Source organism: Mycteria americana, chromosome 3 (assembly GCF_035582795.1).
Source record: "Mycteria americana isolate JAX WOST 10 ecotype Jacksonville Zoo and Gardens chromosome 3, USCA_MyAme_1.0, whole genome shotgun sequence".
NCBI lineage: Eukaryota > Metazoa > Chordata > Aves > Ciconiiformes > Ciconiidae > Mycteria > Mycteria americana.
The window spans coordinates 1,894,304-1,912,971 of NC_134367.1; the positions used below are offsets into that span (position 1 = coordinate 1,894,304).

The 18,668-nt window shown below is 54.2% G+C and overlaps 1 protein-coding gene across 5 annotated transcripts in view; it reads right to left on the reverse strand.

The window, feature by feature from the left end:
• The window catches only part of NCOA1 (nuclear receptor coactivator 1), a 185,667-nt gene that overhangs the window by 18,325 nt on the left and 148,674 nt on the right, over positions 1–18,668 (reverse strand). For all 5 annotated transcript variants that reach the window (XM_075497637.1, XM_075497635.1, XM_075497636.1 and 2 more), the window contains exons 6-12: positions 14,818–14,995; positions 12,856–13,035; positions 11,340–11,435; positions 10,338–10,478; positions 9,325–9,472; positions 7,264–8,608; positions 1,848–2,031 (exon numbers count right to left, since the gene is read on the reverse strand). In XM_075497637.1, the coding sequence (XP_075353752.1) occupies positions 1,848–2,031; positions 7,264–8,608; positions 9,325–9,472; positions 10,338–10,478; positions 11,340–11,435; positions 12,856–13,035; positions 14,818–14,995 (2,272 nt within the window). The remainder of the gene's footprint in view (positions 1–1,847; positions 2,032–7,263; positions 8,609–9,324; positions 9,473–10,337; positions 10,479–11,339; positions 11,436–12,855; positions 13,036–14,817; positions 14,996–18,668) is intronic.

The following is an 18,668-nucleotide window of genomic DNA, read 5'->3' on the forward strand; positions in this document are numbered from 1 at the left end:
CTCACCCTCCTCTCCACTCTAACTTGGATGCAGGATTCCCTTTCCTCCGAAGGCAATAAGCCCCGCTCTCTAATTATGCGGAGCATGACGAGCGTCCCCACTGCTGAAGGTACCAACCATCTCAGCCCTGGGACAAGAAGGTCCTTGGCAAGGAACTACGAGGCTTGAGCGATAAGCCTAATGATGAATTCAGCTCGGAGGTGATGGGTGAATCGGTTCATGGCTACAGCCACGGGGCTGACAGCTCCTTTGCACTTCCCAGACGTTTCCCCGACGGAGGGGAGGCACAGCCCGGCTCCCCGATGCCTCCGGGTTCGACGCAGCCGTCACTCATCACCCTTCTGGCATCCATCTCTTACGCCCTACCCTGTACATCTTCTGTTAGCTGATACTCCAATTCATGAGATCCCAAATTCTTCCCCGATGATTTATCGCAGGCAGGGCGACGTTTCAGCCCATAGCACTTTGCTCCAGAGCCTGCCTGCAGCTCGCAGAGGGGGTTTTTTTGGGGGGGTTAGAGACCTGCAAACCATTGCTCGGTGGCACGATGCTGTGCTGCCCTCAGAGGGTCCCCCCTGAGAGCCCACTGCAAACCCAGCCTCCCAGGTGGGCTTCACCCCACTTCACAGCACAATTTTGGCCGTGTTCACACCACCGCGTTGCTTTTCCTTCTGCTACGATGCTCCTACCCTTTTAAAGGCTCTGCAACCCGAGTCCTCCGAAAATATCCCAGCCCTGCCTGCCAGAGCCACCTCGCGGGCTTCTTGCTGGGCTGGAACCCAAAACCTCCTCATCTCCATTTGCTGAATAAGTAAGAGGACGATTATCCCTCCCTGGGTAGGATGTGGACCAGCATCTAACTGGTTTATACTGGGCCCTGTCCTGCCGCTCACTCTTCCTTCCCTCTGCTCTGAAAGCTGCACTTCAGCATTCAAGACTCAATGCGATTTGCAGCGGCAGCGATACGGGGGATGTGACAGATGATTACATCCATGAAAAATCAAGCGTGGGATGGGAAAAGCCCCACGGGGCCGGGACCGGCTCGGGCACGCTGCCCCGGGGTACCAAAGGGGACAGGCGAGCATCCCTCACGCTGCGGGGCTTGGGGCTGGCACGGGGACGTCCATCATGGCAAGCGCGCGGCACGGGCTCTGACCAAGCACGCCACGATGGCAGGAGCCGCTGGGTGCAGTTATTTGGGCAAATTTATGCTGCAATTGGTAAAAGCTTGCTTCCCCCGTGGCGGATGCGGGCGGTTTGCTGGGAAGAGCTGTGCCTCTGTTACTGCCCAGCCTGGGGAAGCCCACCCCGAGGAGCCCCAGCCGGAGCCTCCAGCCATGGGGTCCACGTATGCTTTTGCTACGTAACACCCTGAATTTATTATTTGCCTGCAGGCTCCTTCAGGAGAGAAATCCTAATTTTTTCTTTGGTAAAACTGCTCCCTTTGGAGAAAAATCAGGTCTTTTTTTTTTTTCCCACGCCTAGAAAAAAGGTCCCGATGCTGCACCTGAGCGTATGAAGTCTCAAACCCCTGTCTGGAAGCAACAGCGATGCTTTGAAACCTCAGACACCTCCGGCTGAGCCCGCCTGCTCCCGTGCGACCACGCGCGCATCTCGGAGGGACAGAATCCCTCTCCCCTTACTCACGTCACGGCTGCTTGCAGGGGGACCGTGGGGCTCCCCGCCACCAGCCTCGCACCAGCCTGCAGAGCCCAGGTCCCCCAGAGCATCACCAGGATGGCGGCACCCCAGCAGAGCTGGTGACGGAGAAGACCTTCCCCTCCCACCCCCCGGCAGGGACCCGGTTTGGGGGCGAGCGCCGGTGTTCCCCGGGGGCGGACACGTACGGTTGAGTCCCGTGGGGGCTCTGGCAGCGGTGCTGGGCTGCAGGGGGGCTGCCAGCATCTCCGGTTTGACGGTGACGCCGGCCACGCCGCTCTCGCTTCTCTCCGGTCCGCACAAGCCGGGCAGCTGAGCCGCCTTCTCCAGCGAGGGCAGGAGCTGGTCCAGCTGCTCCAGTTCGGCAGCAAACTAAGGAAGGGGGGGAAAAAAAAAAAAAAAATCACAGGTCGATGATTGAGCCCAATGCACAACCTCGGCGAGACCAAGCGCTGCTTTCGCACGCACGAAGCCCCCCAGCGCTGCTCCCCCCATCCCTTCGCTTGCCAAAACACCGAGCATCTCGCATGGATAGAGAACCGGCCCCGCACGCCTCTGCCCGGCTCGATGCAGACCCTGGGGGGACAAGGACTGTCCCCTCCCAGCACATGGGTCCCCACCCTGGAGCCCAGTCCTCGGCGGCAGCTTCGAGATGCTTGCGTGCTGCAATTAGCATAGTTATTAACGGTATATATAACCTCCAGCTATTTAAAATGGGAGATAATTTGCTTTGTTAATATATATATGCTTATGCTGAAATTATAATAATAAAATATGGTCTGGTCTAAGAAACAGAAGTGACTTTTTGGAACAAGTGTCCAAAACCGATGCTGGCCTCGGGCATGTAATTATCCTCAATGGGGTAGTAAAATATCATTCAGCTTTTCCAGCCTTCATCAGCGCTAGGAGTGGAAGAGTAGATGTTTAGCCTGGGGACTCAAATAAATGGGAAAGTTACTGGGAACGGGATTTGCACCAGTGGCTGTAATAGCGGCGCTGTAAAGCAGCAGGTTGGGATTAAAGGGGATGAGATAAATGAGCTTTGGCTAAAAAGAAAAATATCTCAAGGGAAGCTAAATGCTTTAAAATCTAAGGATGCAGCCTGCTTCCAGAAGAGCCGCCCCTCAGTGTTAGGGAAAGCCTGGCCATTAACACGGGGCAATTAGTAGACAACTTGACAGCACTAGGTAAAATCTTTGCATTTGATGGAGGGAATGATGGTCCGGTCCGGAGAAGATGGAGAAATCTGGCAGGAACTGGGATCCCGGCTTTGATAAGAGGCTCTGCCATCAGCCGAGACGCGAGGCTGCAGCCGACAGCCCCTGCCCGTGATAAATAGCCGGGAGGCCGCTGGCTTTGGGCATCCTGGGATGCCTCTGCACTTCCCTGGCTGACGGAGCAGCGTTAAAGACCTCTCACCGAGGTGACAGCTTTGCCCCTTGCCAGAAGAAATCATGGGAAGTTTCTCCCTAAATCCTAGCTAGAAATATTTCATCTCTCAGCTAAAATCCTCCAAGCCGGCGGCAATCCCCATCGCCACGGCAGCTGCTTCCAGTTTCGCCTCCACAACGCACAGGTCGGTGCATCGCAAGGACAAAGCCTGGGGCGGCTGCGGGAAGCTCCAGCTTGGGATGGACCCTCCAACAACGGTGGCTCCATCAAAACCGCGAGCCCAGTCCAGCGTCCGAGACCTGAGAGACCCCGCTCACACTCCCCACCATGTCAGAGATTTCCTTCTTGACCTTCACCGCTCTTTTTCCCCCCTTCCTACAGTCCCACGGAGCACCTGGGTAGACAAATTGTATTTTTAACATACGTGACAACAAGGGCACGCGCTTGTTTTCCCTTTACAGTAGCGTGTTGTGAATTAAATGATGTTTAGACAACGCTGATGATGAAAAGTGCACCCCGAGCAGCAGGCATCAATGTTACAAGTTATAATGGACTAACCAGTCTTTTTCTTTTCCCCCGTATCCTTTCCATCAAATCCCAACCCCAGAGCCCTGAGAAGCAGAATATCCTCCTAAACCCAGGCTCACGGAGAGAATTAAACGCAGCAAATTCAACTCCTGCAGCAGGCTGCACGTCTCAACTCTTCCAAATAACGTAACTTCTCGACCAAGCAGAACTTCTTTTAAAGCTCAAGTTTGCAAAACAAAGAGAACTGAAGCAAATGGGAGACATCCACGATATGGCAGAAATCCATCTCCTCAACTCCATCTCCTCTTGCAGGGAGGTCATTTTGGAGGCAGAGGGAGAAGAAAGGCACAGAAGGAGCTGTGGGCATCCAAAACGGACGTTAAGAGGAGATAGAACGGGAGCAGTGAAGTTCTTGCATTGCTCGTTGGGTACGTGAAGAGGCTGGAGGATGGAGGGGTGGGAATGAAGGACATGTGGTGGGAGCAGGGTGGTTATAAGTTGTTTTCTGGAGCACCTGAACTTGCACACGGAATCTGCACCTGCTTTAATGGGTATTATATTTCTCCTCCATGTCTAAAAAACGCCCAGTGCTGGAGGGCTGGAGCAGCTCAGGCCATCCAGTCTCGCTCAGAGAAGGCTCAGACCTCCACGACCTATTTCTGTCCCCAAACGGGCGAGAAAACCCACGGTGCAAGGGATGGAGACACGACGTGGCTGAATATTTCTGAACAGCTTCTTCTTCCCCAAACCTCTGGCTCCTGGCAAAACCAAGAGCCAACCAAAAGGCAAACCAAAGGACACCATCTCATCTCTGCCCTTCATCCCTCGCCCAGCCAGCTCGTAGGATGCCCCACACGTGACATCAGCTTGGTGAGGAGGTGAGAGATGCTTCCAGGCGGTACCCACCCAGCAAACCTTCATCCCTAGCTGGACCTTCACGTGGAGGTCTCCTCCCAAGGCGCTTGGGCAATGAAATACTTGCTCAAATTAAATAATCCCACGATTTTATTGCAAGCTTCAGATCATTTGAATTTTCTGTGCAGCCCTGGTTCCTGGAGGCAGCTATTTCCATAAGGATCTCCAGCTCTCTGTCATCACTCCTCTTTTTTTCTTCTTTTCGCAAAAAGGATTCTACCCTGCCTGTGAAAACAAGCTGAAATGTACATTCAGACCAAAAAGCAAATGAAAAAGAAGGTAAAACTTCATTTTTCATGGAATCACAGAATGGTTTGGGTGGGAGGGGACCTTTAAAGGCCATCCAGTCCAACCCCCTGCCATGGGCAGGGACATCTTCAACCAGAGCAGGTTGCTCAGAGCCCCGGCCAACCTGACCTTGAAGACTTCCAATGATGGGGCATCCGTGACTTCTCTTTGGACTCCTCCTCCACGCGTGTGGACGGCGGAGGGAGCTGAGCGCTCCCAGGCGCAGGCAGCGCTGCCTGCTCCCCAGCACCCTGCTCAAGGGCAGATTTAAGACAACGTGACCTGCAGGAAAGTTTCCTCTTCACCTAGCTGAAGTTCAGCTCATGCCTTGAAGCACAAGGATGAAAAGCCCTTCCAAAACCTTCCTTATTCTTTTCCTTTCTTCTTTTTTTTTTTAAACTCTTGTAATTCCTATTAGCTCTTTCCCAAGCCCTACCCAAATATTTTTTGTTCTCACCCCATGAACAAGTGGCTCTGAGCAAACCCGTGGCATTTCCATAGGATAAATCCAGAAAGGAAATAATTCCTTCCAGGCTGAAGGCAAGCTGCAGAGCGTGCCCCACAATTAATATAACTTCTAATTGACATTTTGATTCTTAAAATAATCACACATGAAAACAGAAATCTAGCAAGTGCTAGATTTGATTTGAAATGGCAGCTCTCCCTCCGCATGCCGCACCAAGGCAGCCTGTAACAGAAAACATGTGGAAATGAAACTCTGTCCTTCGCTGCTGAGCAGTGAAGGGTTGTTCACTCCTCAGAAAATGCATTTTAAGACTCCGCAAACCCTCTCCAGCCTCTTTCATTAACTCCTTGGAAGCACTCAGTACGGTCCAATGTATAATCCTGATGCTCTCCAGCTGCCTGGGGAGGGATACTTGGAACCGAAAAGCCATGAAAGAGCCTAAAAATGCTCGGCTGCTTCCAACAGTGCAGGAGAGGGGCTTATAAACACATCCAGGCTCGAGGCCTCCAAGCTCTGTGCGCCTGTTTGCGAGCAGAGCACAATTAGCTAGCGCTGCCTCATTTAATTAATAGGGCTTTCTGCCCTCTCCGAAGGACGGAGTACCTGGAACCGTCACTGACGGTCAGCAAAGAGCCTGCCTGAATCCCCAGCGGCGAGTGAACCCTGCATGTGGATGGCTTGGAGACCAGGCAAGGAAAGCTCTTCCCGTGTCCTGGCATTTTGCCTAATTTCAGCTACGACTGCGCTCCCCGACACGCTCCCAGCTTCGTGAAAGCAGGTTGGGGCGGCTCCGTACAAGAGCCCGTGCAGCTCCCGGGAGGATGCTGTGCCTTCCACTGGAGCTTCGTGGTGGGTACCTGGCTCTACGGCAGGTTCACTGCCCACCTGCAAGCTCCCACGTGCCTCCCGAAATAAGCACGTCTTGATTGACTTGGGTCTTCCTCATCCAGAGGGAGGTTAATCTAGATGATGGATCTCAAATGGGAGATGATGGGGGAGGACGTACCATCCAGCGAGCCGATGACACCAGGAAAGTACGTTATAGACAGAGATAAGGAGTTCAATTCCCACTCACCTACGGGTTAACCGGCCGCGGCTCCCAAGCCAACTGAGCCCTTAACCTTATGAAGAGATTTATTGTGTATTTATCATCCAAGGCTCTCCGAGCGCTCTGTTATTCATCCTGTATCTCCAAACGCCGGCAGCCTTATTTGCCGCAGTCAGTAAGCAGGCGATCAGCCCTGCTCTTCATGTCAGCCGCTCTCTTCTCTTTGCTTAAAAAGGATTAAGCAGCCTTATCCATGTTACCATCTCCCCTGGCTTTCAAAAATAAGAAATCTCTTCTATTCATAGCTGCGTGTAATGAATATTTATACACCCAAATCTCTATTGCAGAGATCTGTCACTGGATTATTCAATTTAATAATACTTTTAGGATAACTAAAAGGCCCGTATAATTGCTAATCTCAGCCAACAAGAGGGCAAGGGATTGAAATTCCCTGGGACACGAGCCCTGAATGTGCCCAGAGATGCAGAATTAAAAACCTTTTCGCATGGCAACATGCACATGCTCTTCTCCTCACTCAAGCCCACCACCTGCAGCCATGTGCTACGTTTCTTTCTCATTTTTATACACCTCGGTAAAGTTTCTCCCTTCCCTTCCCACCATCGCCTTGAAGGTCTGAGCTGCCAAAATGTGAAGCATCTGGACAAAAGGGGATAGCACTGGTGCTGGAGAAGGTGGCACCAGCACTGGAGAAGGTGGCACCACTGCTACAGAAGGTGGCACCAGCGCTGGAGAAGGTGGCACCACCACTGGAGAAGGTGGCATCAGCGCTGGAGAAGGTGGCACCAGGGCAGAAGGTTGCGGCAGCCACAGGACATCCTCCCACACTTCTCCCAGCCCCACCACTTTGCTGTGGAGTGAGCACATCAGCAGTTTTGGAGGAAACTGCCCCCAAAACACAACTTGTTGAGAGCATCGCACCAGCACGGATGCAGATGGGTCAACTCACCTGGCCCTGTGTCTCCAGCTTGACCTCCTCTGTGGCAGGAGGTTTGGCAAGCGGCACTGGGGCCGTGTTACAGGGGTCCATCTGCTCCGTCTTCTCCACCTTCACCTTCACGTCATCCAGGCTCAGCGCCGGGGCTGCAGCAAGCTCCTTCTCGTCCTTGTCCAGCAGATAGCGCAGGAGCTGGTGATCCTTGACATCTTTTTTCTTCAGCGCGTCTGGCTCCAGTTTGATGTCCGGGGTTCCCGGCAGCTGGCTCTGAGCCGTGGGGGTGGTGGCGGGGTTCGGGGCGTTCTCCTTCTTCTCGTGCTCCATGGCCAGGGTGGTAATATCGGAAGGGCTGCCCTCCTGAAGAAGTCTATGTAAAATCTTGTGCCGCTCCGTCAATGAGCTATGGGAGGAAGGGCAGGTGCTGCTGGGAGGGTTGCCGGAGGCCAAGGTGCCAGCGGTGCCCGCGCAGGCTAACGAATCTTTGCAGCTCGTGTCCGCATCGGCATGTCGAAGCTGCTGCTCTGCCGTGGTGGCCAGGAGCTGGACCAGCTTATGGCTGGTGGCTTGGGAGCACTTGCTGTCCCCCTCTGAGAGCCTGTCACCAGCGTGCAGCATGCCCGAGTCCAGTGGTTTGCCATCCCCCGAACCGCTGTCTGACTGGATCATCTCGCTCAGGATGGAGGCGATCTCTTTGCTGTCCTTCGACTCGGCTTTCATGGGTTGCATGGCGAGGCGGCCGGGCGAGCTCTGGGAGCTGAGCTGTCTCAGCACGGGGGGTGGCGTGGAGTAGCCCACCGGCGTGCTGGGACCTTCGGTCAGCCCCTGCATAGAGTTTATGGGGGCGTTGGGAAAGGGTCTGGTGCCACCGGTGCCACCACCACCCCCGCTGCCACTGTTGGCCATGCCCACGGGGGAGTGCATGGTGGGCATGGTGGGCGAGAAGGGATTGCTGGGCACTCTGGGTCTGGGCACCAGCCCTGGGCTGACCCGATGCCTCGGAGACATGAACTGCGGTGGGGTAATCCCTGGACTATTCATGGGGGAGCTATTGAGGTTCAAAGTGTGGTTACTGTTCTGGGGACCGGCTTGTCCCTGGCTTAAGGCAACGTTGGCTCCTATCTGGTTCCCAGGTGAACATCCAAAGCTGGTTTGGCTGGTGCTGGAGTTGCTGTTGTGGAGGCCGGCGCCTGGCTGCTGGTTCACGTTGGTGGCCAACATGCTGCCGTTGGAGGGAGGGATGGAGGGCGGCAGGGCCATGCCTTGCCCCGGGGAGATGCTGGGGTTCAGCGAGGGGCTGACCCGGGGAAGGGACATGGTGGAGTTAGTGTTCTCCTGGGGTGAGAGCATGCCATGATCCCTGCGGGAGATGAAAAGGAGAGGAAAAGTCACAAGAGGCTTTGCCCAAACCTTTGGTGTCACTCGGGCAGCTCCTGCCCTCTGTCCATGCTGCAGAGCTCTGAAGCCTGGAGAGCAGCAGCTTGCAAGCCCTGGTGGTTTCAGCCTTCCCATCTCCACCAGTGCTTCTGGATCCATTTCTGTAGCATGGATGGAGTGCAGCAGCTTTAGCATCTCCCCAGAAACGCAACGCTGCTCGGGATCACGGCTGCTCACTGGCTAAACCCCGAAGGCATCATCTTCTCTGGGTCTTACGTTCCCACACGACTAGAGGAGGACCATGCTCCGCCAGCATTCCCCTCCACCCCAGCCCCCTCGCATTTCTCCAGCACAGCCCAGGTCCACAGCCTCACCTCTCCCGGTCCTGCCACTTTGTCAGAGCCTCTCCCTCCCCAAATATTTTAAGTTCTCCAGGGCAAGGCAGAAATCTGAAGCACATCTATAAACCTCCACCTGAACTCCTGGGGCCACCTCTTTGCAAAACAAGAATAATCAAGAGCAACAGAGCTGCCGTCACGCTGGTTTTCAGCCTCAGATTCCTCATGGGGATCACATCTCCAAACCAGCATCACGGAGCACCAGTGGATCCTCCTTCCACTGTCGGGAACAGGCACTTTGATTCCTGGATTGCCCACCCAGGTGCTGGCATGGCTCGGTAGTGGCAGGGTGGGGACGTACCTGTCGATGACGTGGATGCCCATGATGAAGGGCTGCATCTCCGGGCTGGAGGGGTAGCAGAGCTTACACTTGGTGTGGGCACTAAGCACTGTCCCGTCACTCAAGGTGAATCGATAGGAGGGGCTGAAGGCCGTGCCGCGTGTCATCACTGAAGAAGACAACCAGAAACACAAGAACCCCCCTTAGAAACTCAAGCCAGAACCCCCAACACCCTACAAGCACCAGGAGGAGGATGGAAGGAGCAGAGGAGAGGGAGAACCTGCCTGGGACAACCACTTTCCCAGCAAACAAAACCACACGCTGCATGTTGGCTAACCCCATAGACCCAGAAAATAAGAGGGTTATGAATAACCGTGGTGGCACAGAAATCCTCCCAGCTGCTTCTCCAGCTCCAAACCCATGTCCTGCAGTGGGTAAATCTAAATCCATCCAGCCCCATCCTTGAGCGCTCAGAGCTTTGGAAGGGGCTATCACTCAATCACCAGCGTACAACGTACAAGCTGATGAACCCCAGCCAGGCCGGGAAGGTGCAGCAGGATGCTGGCACTGCAACCCTGGCAGAGTTACAGCTCTCCGGAGGCTCAGCGACCTCCTGCTCCTACGTCCTGCCCTCCCCACCTCCCTGTCATGAGCATCCTCGCCGACACAGAAAAGATGCTCATGAAAGAACCGACAGAGCAAAGATGCTCACAAAAGAGCTTCCTCTTCTTCTGCTTAGACACTGGGGATGGCATTTGCAGATGGCACAGGGAAAAAAAAATTAAAATAATCATATTTAGCTCCTATTTGTCTCAATTCTATATTTCCTGAAGGGTGACAGGGAACCTCCCAGCTGGAGGAGCTCCTCCAGCGTTACTCAGCCCTTTCCCCTCTCCCGTTGGCACTTTGTGATTATTATTGCAGCATTTTTCCAGAAAGCATTTATCCAGCAAGGAGGACCATGCTCCAGCTTCTCCTTGCAGTTCCTGCTGCTCGGCAGGAGAGCGCGCCAGCCGGGAAGAGGAGCCCGTTACCTTCTTGAAAGAGCTGTTTGGCGTAAGATGGCTCTCTGCCCTGAGGCTGGAAGAAAGCGTAGATGCATTTCCGCACCAAATCCTCCCAGCCCGTCCTGCCGGCAGCTCTCAGGGAACTGGTGTCAATGGAGATGATTTTACCTGGGTGGAGAGAGAGAAGCCACATTACTCGAGCACAGCGTGAGAAGCCCCTCAGCACAAATAGGTCCATAAATGTGGAAAATGAAGCCACGTCCTATTTGGCATCAGGCAGCAGAGGCAGGAGCACACAAGGATGTCCTCCAGAAGGAGGTGGAGGTTCAAGGAGTTTGCTCTGGAGCGTGCACCGACCTCTACGGGCACCTTGGCCAGCTGAAGTGGACCCAAAACCCAGCAAGAAGCACCTTCATCCAAATAGACCCTCACCGCTCCAGGGTTGGGGTCCCTGGGTTCACACCCTCACTCGGTGGGACACCCTGCCAGCCACCCTGCCCACACCAGGGGGTCCTCCAAGCAGGACCTGCTGCCTGCTTTCTCCCTCGACATGGAACACCAGGCAGCTTTGCCGGCTGTTTTACAGCCATGGGCAGGAAGCAGCGAGCAGGGAAAACGCGCATTAAGGACTCACAGGCTGCAGGGAAGTCCAGGGTGATGATCAACTACCAGAAAGAAGGTCACCAGAATGGCTAGAAAATAATATTTGGCCAAGAGCAAACCCGAAGCTGGAAGGTGACGACTGTTTCATTGCCACCAATCAGCAACCTCAACAGCCCCCAAAATGTAACGGAGCAGAGAGGGGCTGTGTGCAGGGCATGGGTCTGGCGGATTGGATCAGTTGAGGTGTAAATTCAGCTGAGGTGCCTCCAGAGGAGACGTCAACCACATCGGTGCTAGCAGGCAGCGCTGCCATTTGCCAAGGCCAGGACCATGCTCATGCTATGGGGTCGGGCACTGCACCGCTGGCCTCTGTCCCCCTGGGGACAACAAAACCTCCAGGACTCCCCGGCATCGCTGGGACGTTACCTGTGGTGTCTTGCTTGGTCACGAAGGATTCGGAAGGGGTGACGGCTGCCGGTCGAGGTAATCGTCTCGCGATGCATATCAGACACGACTGGAAATCTGCCAAAGCAGGAGAAGGGACCGGAAACATGAAAATCAGACGTTACAACCACCGCTTGCAATTTAACATTTTAATCAAAATACCACTGTTCAGCTTGATTGCCAGGTCCTGCCCTGGAAGTGTGTACCCTGAGCAATCCTCCGGCCCTTCAAAGCAAGTAGGCTCTTTCTAAACTCTGTAAAATTTGCTGGAAAAGAGGCTTCCAGTGCTTGGAGAAATTAATTGTAAAGGCTTTTCGGATCTGGCAGTATCGTACAATAAAAGCCAGCACTAAAAGCCAGCAACTGTCGGCTTCAGGCAAAGTATTTGGTCATAAAATACCATAATTTATTCCTTCCAGTCATGATCTCCTGTGTAAACCGCAATGGATTAATCCAGCTAATGCGCTGGAAAATAATAGCTGGGACACCAAAAGGAGAGTTAGGGCACTTGCAGGAAAGCAATGGCCCCCACGGCGCCGAGGGAACCCTGCCCGTCCCGAGTCCCCGGGCAGAGATCTGCCTGCAGGCAGCCGACTGAGCCCAAAAACGTGCGGGCAGCACCGTGGTCCAGCAGTGGTGAAGGCACAAGGGGGGGTGTTGGGCACCCACGTCACTCACCGGGACGGTCCTGCAGCCAACGGGCTTTGGGGGGTAATAAAATATTGCTCCTTCCTTACGGAATACCGACTGCAGGCACCCCAGAGGCAGCTCTGGAGGGCCAGGGAAGCCGGGATGGCTGGAGGGCAGCAGCTCGGAGGGGAAGGGGGAGCGAGAAGCTGCAGAGAACTTCAGGTGTCTCCCCTGGGGTCTCCCCCATGCCAGGCATCGTCTGTGCCGGGTCAGGAATAACCCCCAGGCAGCCCTGCAGAGTGGTGGCTGCTCCTCCTCCTGCCTGCCCTGCCATCCCCACCCTGCTCCTCCTGCCTGCCCTGCCATCCCCACCCTGCTTCTCCTGCCTGCACTGCCATCCTCACCCTGCTCCTCCTGCCTGCCCTGCCATCCCCACCCTGCTCCTCCTCCTGCCTGCACTGCCATCCCCACCCTGCTCCTCCTGCCTGCACTGCCATCCCCACCCTGCTTCTCCTGCCTGCACTGCCATCCTCACCCTGCTCCTCCTGCCTGCCCTGCCATCCCCACCCTGCTCCTCCTCCTGCCTGCACTGCCATCCCCACCCTGCTCCTCCTGCCTGCACTGCCATCCCCACCCTGCTCCTCCTCCTGCCTGCACTGCCATCCCCACCCCGCTCCTCCTCCTGCCTGCCCTGCCATCCCCACCCTGCTCCTCCTCCTGCCTGCACTGCCATCCTCACCCTGCTCCTCCTGCCTGCCCTGCCATCCCCACCCTGCTCCTCCTCCTGCCTGCACTGCCATCCCCACCCTGCTCCTCCTGCCTGCCCTGCCCGGATGCAGGGTTGGAAGCAGAGGATGCTCTCCCCTACCTTCTCCTTCTTCCTTGAAGGACTTGGGCTGGGAGACGGTGAAGCACTGCATCACCTCGTAGCGCTGACGAGCCTCCTGGTTCTCCGCGCCCGGCTCGTCGGGCGGCCGGATCAGCATCCTGCAGCTGAAGGTATGGCTGTTGCGCCTGGTCGCTTCTTGAGGCCAAGGAACTCCATTTACTGGGGGATGGAGAAAGAAGAGGGGTTGTTAGGAGCTGCGCTGTGCACACACCCCTCTGACTTCCCGAGGACCTCTCGGATAAGGGGACAGAAGGAAAAGCACCGGCATGGGGGAAGAAACCAGCTCGCTGCCCAGCTCAGGGGTGAGCCAAGAGCAGAGCCAGGGGCAGAGCCCTCCCTGCCAGCGCCCGGGGCTCCTTCGGACCTGCTGAAGACCCCGTGCCCAGACCCGCTCTGCCAGCCAGGCCGTAAGAGCACCTACAACCCCAACTGAGATCAGCAGGCCATCGTGAGAGTCATCGCGCTGACATTTATGAATTGCTCCTTACACCGCTGGTAGGTCCTAACATCTCCATCTTACGGGCAGGGAAACTGAGGCACGAGGTCTCTGAGTCACTTCCAGGGCTTGGGAGGGCTCCTGGCTCTTGCTGTTGTACTTGAAATTCCCCCAAAGCGACGCTCCTGGGACTTCTCCAGCAAGTCCCACCGAGCATCTCCATAGAAATGAATTCTTTCTTTGCTTCCTCCCCATTTCTGGGCTAAGTCAGCAGCGAGATCTTCTGTTACTGCAGCAGCGAAAATCTTCTTTGATTTTTTTTCTATAACCCAGCTTTTTACCAAAAACCTCTGGGCAGCAGGTGAAAGATTTTGCTAACCCTCTACAACCTCTTCGTGGATATCCGCATTCAACTCAAGTGATTTTGCCACCAGCAGATTATCGAGTTTTCATGCAACCTGATCTACAAGAAGAGCTGAGGGGCTTGTAACATCCAAGGAAAGACAAAATACACAGCCTTAAACTGGGTAACCACAGGGAAAAGACAATGCCTGAACCTCTATAAGCTCAATCTGATGAGTGCCCATAGATTTAGGTGGTTTCACCTAAATCTAGGTGAAATTTAGGTGTATTTAGGTACAAAGACATCACTGTATTTACCCAGAAGGAAGACAAGTGTGAATTTAAAAAAAAACAACCTATTTTTAAGTCAAGCTACTTGGAAAAGGCTCATCTTCTCTTGTGTTTCTTCAAAGGTGTGAGTGGATGAAGGATCGGTGATGTCTCACCCACGTCAGCCACCTGGAGGATGCTCGTCTCCAGTCAACAAATAAAAACTTCTGCTTTGGTTGCTTCCAACACCCTGCAAGTGCCTTCATCACACGATGCTTCCTCCCACCCTCGCAACTGTTTGTTTTCCCCAGTGTAGGGGACCACCGCGAGCTTCCCGCTTGTGCCGTGACCTCTTCTCACACCCCGAGGTGCAGCACATCCCCACGCTAGATACTTGGGCTCTGAAACCAGCTGGGGAGACCCCCCTCCAGCAGGGAGGACATCCTAAATGAACTGGGCTAAGCGAATGTGCTCAGTCCCCCAAATCGACGCCTTGAAATCCTCCTCCTCATCTCCCTAAAGCTCCTACGCGTGCCCCTCACTTCGGGTACGTGAGCCGGTTCTTCCCATCCACGAGCCAAAGCGGAAGGCAAAAGTCTTCTTCGTAGAGAAAGACAAAGGGAAGATGACTTGAATATTGTCATCCACCAGCTATTTATTAAAAAATCTAATATTGCTATCTCACATATTTCACTAGGCGAAGGTTTACGGATTATTACCTGGCTTGGGTATATCTCTGAATTTCACAGTAAACAGTACAAAAAATAATAATATCTATAAATAATAGATACAAAAACCAATATAAGGCCAGCATCACTGAAGACGCAACAGCATTTTTGACAGCACTCTCCAAGCACCGGCTGATAAAAGCCCCACCTCAAGGGTTTTCTTACCTAGAGACTTCGGCAACAAGTTCTTGACGAACTCAGCGTGATCCCCCACGTGCAGGATGCTGTAGACACTGGTGTTCATGAGCTCCTCCTGGTTATAACCCAGGTAGCTGGTCACGTTCTCGGAGACGAAGACAATCCTCCCTTCGCGGTTCACAACGAAGAAGAAGCCATCCAGCGCCTGTAAGGGGAATAAACCCGGGCAGCGTGCGGGCACCCAGAGCAGGTCAGAATGCTCCACGACCATGGGCAACCTTCCTCTGCCTCTCGCACCTTGGCTTCATCTCGCCTCTATATTATAGCAGTGATCAAATAACAGCACGTTTGCTTAAACACATTGAATCATAGAACAGTTTGGGTGGGAAGGGACCTTTAAAGGCCATCCAGTCCAGCCCCCTGCCACGAGCAGGGACATCTTCAACCAGAGCAGGTTGCTCAGAGCCCCGGCCAACCTGACCTGGAATGGTTCCAGGGATGGGGCATCCACCACCTCTTGGGGCAACCTGGGCCAGTGTCTCACCACCCTCAGCGTAAAACATTTCTTCCTTATCTCTAGTCTGAATCTCCCCTCTTTTAGTTTAAAACCATCACCTCTTGTCCTGTCGCTACAGGCCCTGCTAAAAAGTCTGTCCCCATCTTTCTTATAAGCCCCCTTTAAGAACTGAAAGGCCACAATAAGGTCCCCATAGACCCTTCTCTTCTCCAGGCTGAACAGCCCCAGCTCTCTCAGCCCTTCCTCACAGCAGAGGGGCTCCAGCCCTCTGACCATTTTTGTGGCCTCCTCTGGACCCGCTCCAGCAGGTCCATGTCTTTCCTGTGCTGAGGACCCCCGAGCTGGACGCAGCACTGCAGGGGGGGTCTGACCAGAGCGGAGTCGAGGGGCAGAATCCCCTCCCTCGACCTGCTGGCCACGCTGCGGGTGATGCAGCCCAGGACAGGGTTGGCTTTCTGGGCTGCCAGCGCACATTGCCAGGTCATGTCCAGCTTTTCATCCACCAGTACCCCCAAGTCCTTCTCCGCAGGGCTGCTCCCAATCCCTTCATCCCCCAGCCTGTATCGATACCAGGGGCTGTCCCGACCCATGTGCAGCGCCTTGCACTTGGCCTTGTTGAACCTCAGGAGGTTCACATGGGCCCACTTCTCCAGCTTGTCCAGGTCCCTCTGGTTGGCATCCCATCCCTCAGGCGCATCAACCGCACCGCTCAGCTTGGTGTCATCTGCAGACTTGCTGCGGGTGCACTCAATCCACTGCCTATGCCATTGATGAAGATATTAAACAGCACTGGTCCCAGTACGGACCCCTGAGGGACACCACTTGTCACTGATCTCCATCCAGAAATTGAGCTGTTGACCACTACTCTCTGGATGCGACCATCCAACCAATTCCTTATCCACCAACCAATTCCTTATCCACCAGCCAATTCCTTATCCACCGAACAGTCCATCCATCAAATCCATATCTCTGGTCTGCAACCTCCTCTGCTAAGGAGGTCCCTGCCACTAAGAATGGTGCCAGTGGAGGAGAAACATTCCTCTTCCAAGGGCCAGAGCAGTCAGGAAGGCTCTAATTTGGCAAGCCGCTGAAATTAAGCATATGCCAAATTTGCTTAATTACAGCCCAAGAATGACAGAGCCTTTGCATCTTGCAGAATAATAGGGTTTTTTCATGCATTTAGAATGCAAGCGGCAAACTCAGCCCTGCAATCGAACAGAGGAGGACAAGCGTGACCCAGACCCAATCACACAACACGGGGAGATCTTCTGCTTATCTTAATGAGGACACCATCAAGGTTTTTAATTCACTGCCGTGGTAACGGGGGGTAACGCTTTCAGGTGCTACGAAATAAGCTTAGAGCCGCAGAGCCCAGTTCTTTTGTAAGGAGCCCTTGAGAAGTCTGATTGCTGATTTACAGTCTTCCCAGCGTACTTCACCTAAAACGTTTCATCCAGGCAGGATTTGGTCTTCCCGGAGTCTAATTCCTACCTTCCCTGCCCATCAACAGCAAGCTCTGGTGGACCGTGATCCTGCAACTAGATCTGGCCATATCCCGGGGTGCGAGATGGTGCAGGGACAGGAGAAACTCGTGATGCCCAAAAATCGGTACCCACGGCATCGCCTCCTCCTCCCCGTCTTCCCGCTTGCCCATGCCAGCAGAGAGTTACTCTGGTGGAGGGTGTCCAGGCTTTATTTAATGCAGTTTCTAAAAATCAAGTTTTGCTGTAGAGCAACATTAAGTGCAAGGAGCAGGAAGCATTTAAAAAAGGGGGGGGGGGGAGGGGGAAGAAAGAAATCTTTTGTCAAAATGGTTCTGGCAGATCGGCTGCAATTTTCCTTATTCCCAGCTGTTGCCAAGACAACCAGCCTTTGCACTTCGGGTCCCCAAAAAAACCACCCAGGCTGGATGGTAAACCCGCCCGGACCCCTCTCCCCCAGTGATGCTGGTTTCGGGGGGCCGGGGGAGCAGGGAAGGGGCAGGGGAGCTCCGAGGCGGCAGCCGGTGGGGACCCAGCTTGCACGCCTCCCCTATAGCCCCCGTTCCTCCAGCACCAACGCTGGGCATTTCTCCACGGTTTAAATATTAAATTACCTTATCAGCGCAATCGCTTATGGAAGTCGAGCCCAAACAACAGGTCAAGAGGCAAAAAACCTTCCTAAAAATGAACGAGATGCTTTTTAATAGCCCTTTTTATCTCTGCCTCTCCGGGTTTGAAAACCCCGCCTGAGCCCAGGGCACCCAGAAGAAGCTGGAAGTCATTTGGGGAATGTTTTTAGGCATGGGAGGCTGTGGATTGCTTGGGGACCAGCGAAACCACTAATTGCTTCTCACGGTCAATTCGCATGGAAAATAAACTCAGCACGGTAAGGGCTTGGCATCCTCAAAGTGCTTCACGCAGGCACGCGTGCCCCGTAGCACGGGCACGGGTCAGCATCTCGAGCGCGTGGGCTTCGCACGCGAGGAGGCAAATTAGGAAATTATTCCTCAGCCTGTATAGATAATAACTGTAATCTAAACATGGATTTTAAATCAAATACTGGAGGGCAGGTTGTTTACAAAGCGGCATCGACTCGGCAGTAACACACCTCTGTGTTCCTTCCCACAGAAAGGAAGCATTGATACTCGACCCAAGCACGGAGGGTAATTTTTAGTCATGAGCTAGCTGATTGATTAATTTCCTTTTTTTATGATGACCTCAGGTTTTCCAGGGCTATTTCTATCACCAAAGTGCTGCTGTCCCCGCTTCGCCCCGGGGCACTCTGCTCACCCAAGGGGCTGGCTACCTCCGGGGCTCCCAGCCGCAGCGAGCCACCTATTCCCACGTGCGGACACGGACACGGACACGGACACGGACACGAGGGGATCGACTCCGACGGAGTGATGCTCTGGTGAGCCAGCTGGCCTCACGTTCATCATTTAAGTGATGTAACGGCACGTTCCCAAGACCGCACTGTGAAATCATGGATTTACTGTGGATGTATGGACGCTGCTCTCTCTCACGGTTTTCTTTGCTCTGCCCTTGCTCTCGTAGGATGCCTTCTCCCAGTATAACCCAAATACTGGGGTTTTGTTGAGGATCTGCCGCCTTCTCCTGCATCACTTTATATTCCCATGCCTGTTTCTAGCACCCAAAGCACTCCTCAAAACCCACGTGCCATTCCCAGCCTAATTTCTAAGCCCCTTCTGCGTTTTTGCCTCCGTTAGACCGAGCACCTCTTTAGCCAAGCTGCCGACTCCCCATTAACTCCACCCACATGCTTCCAGCACCCATTTTCCATCCTTTCCACAAGTCAGACCCTTCCTTCGACGCCGACCCCCTTCCCATCCCTTCTGCATTAACTCCTCCATCTGCAGAGT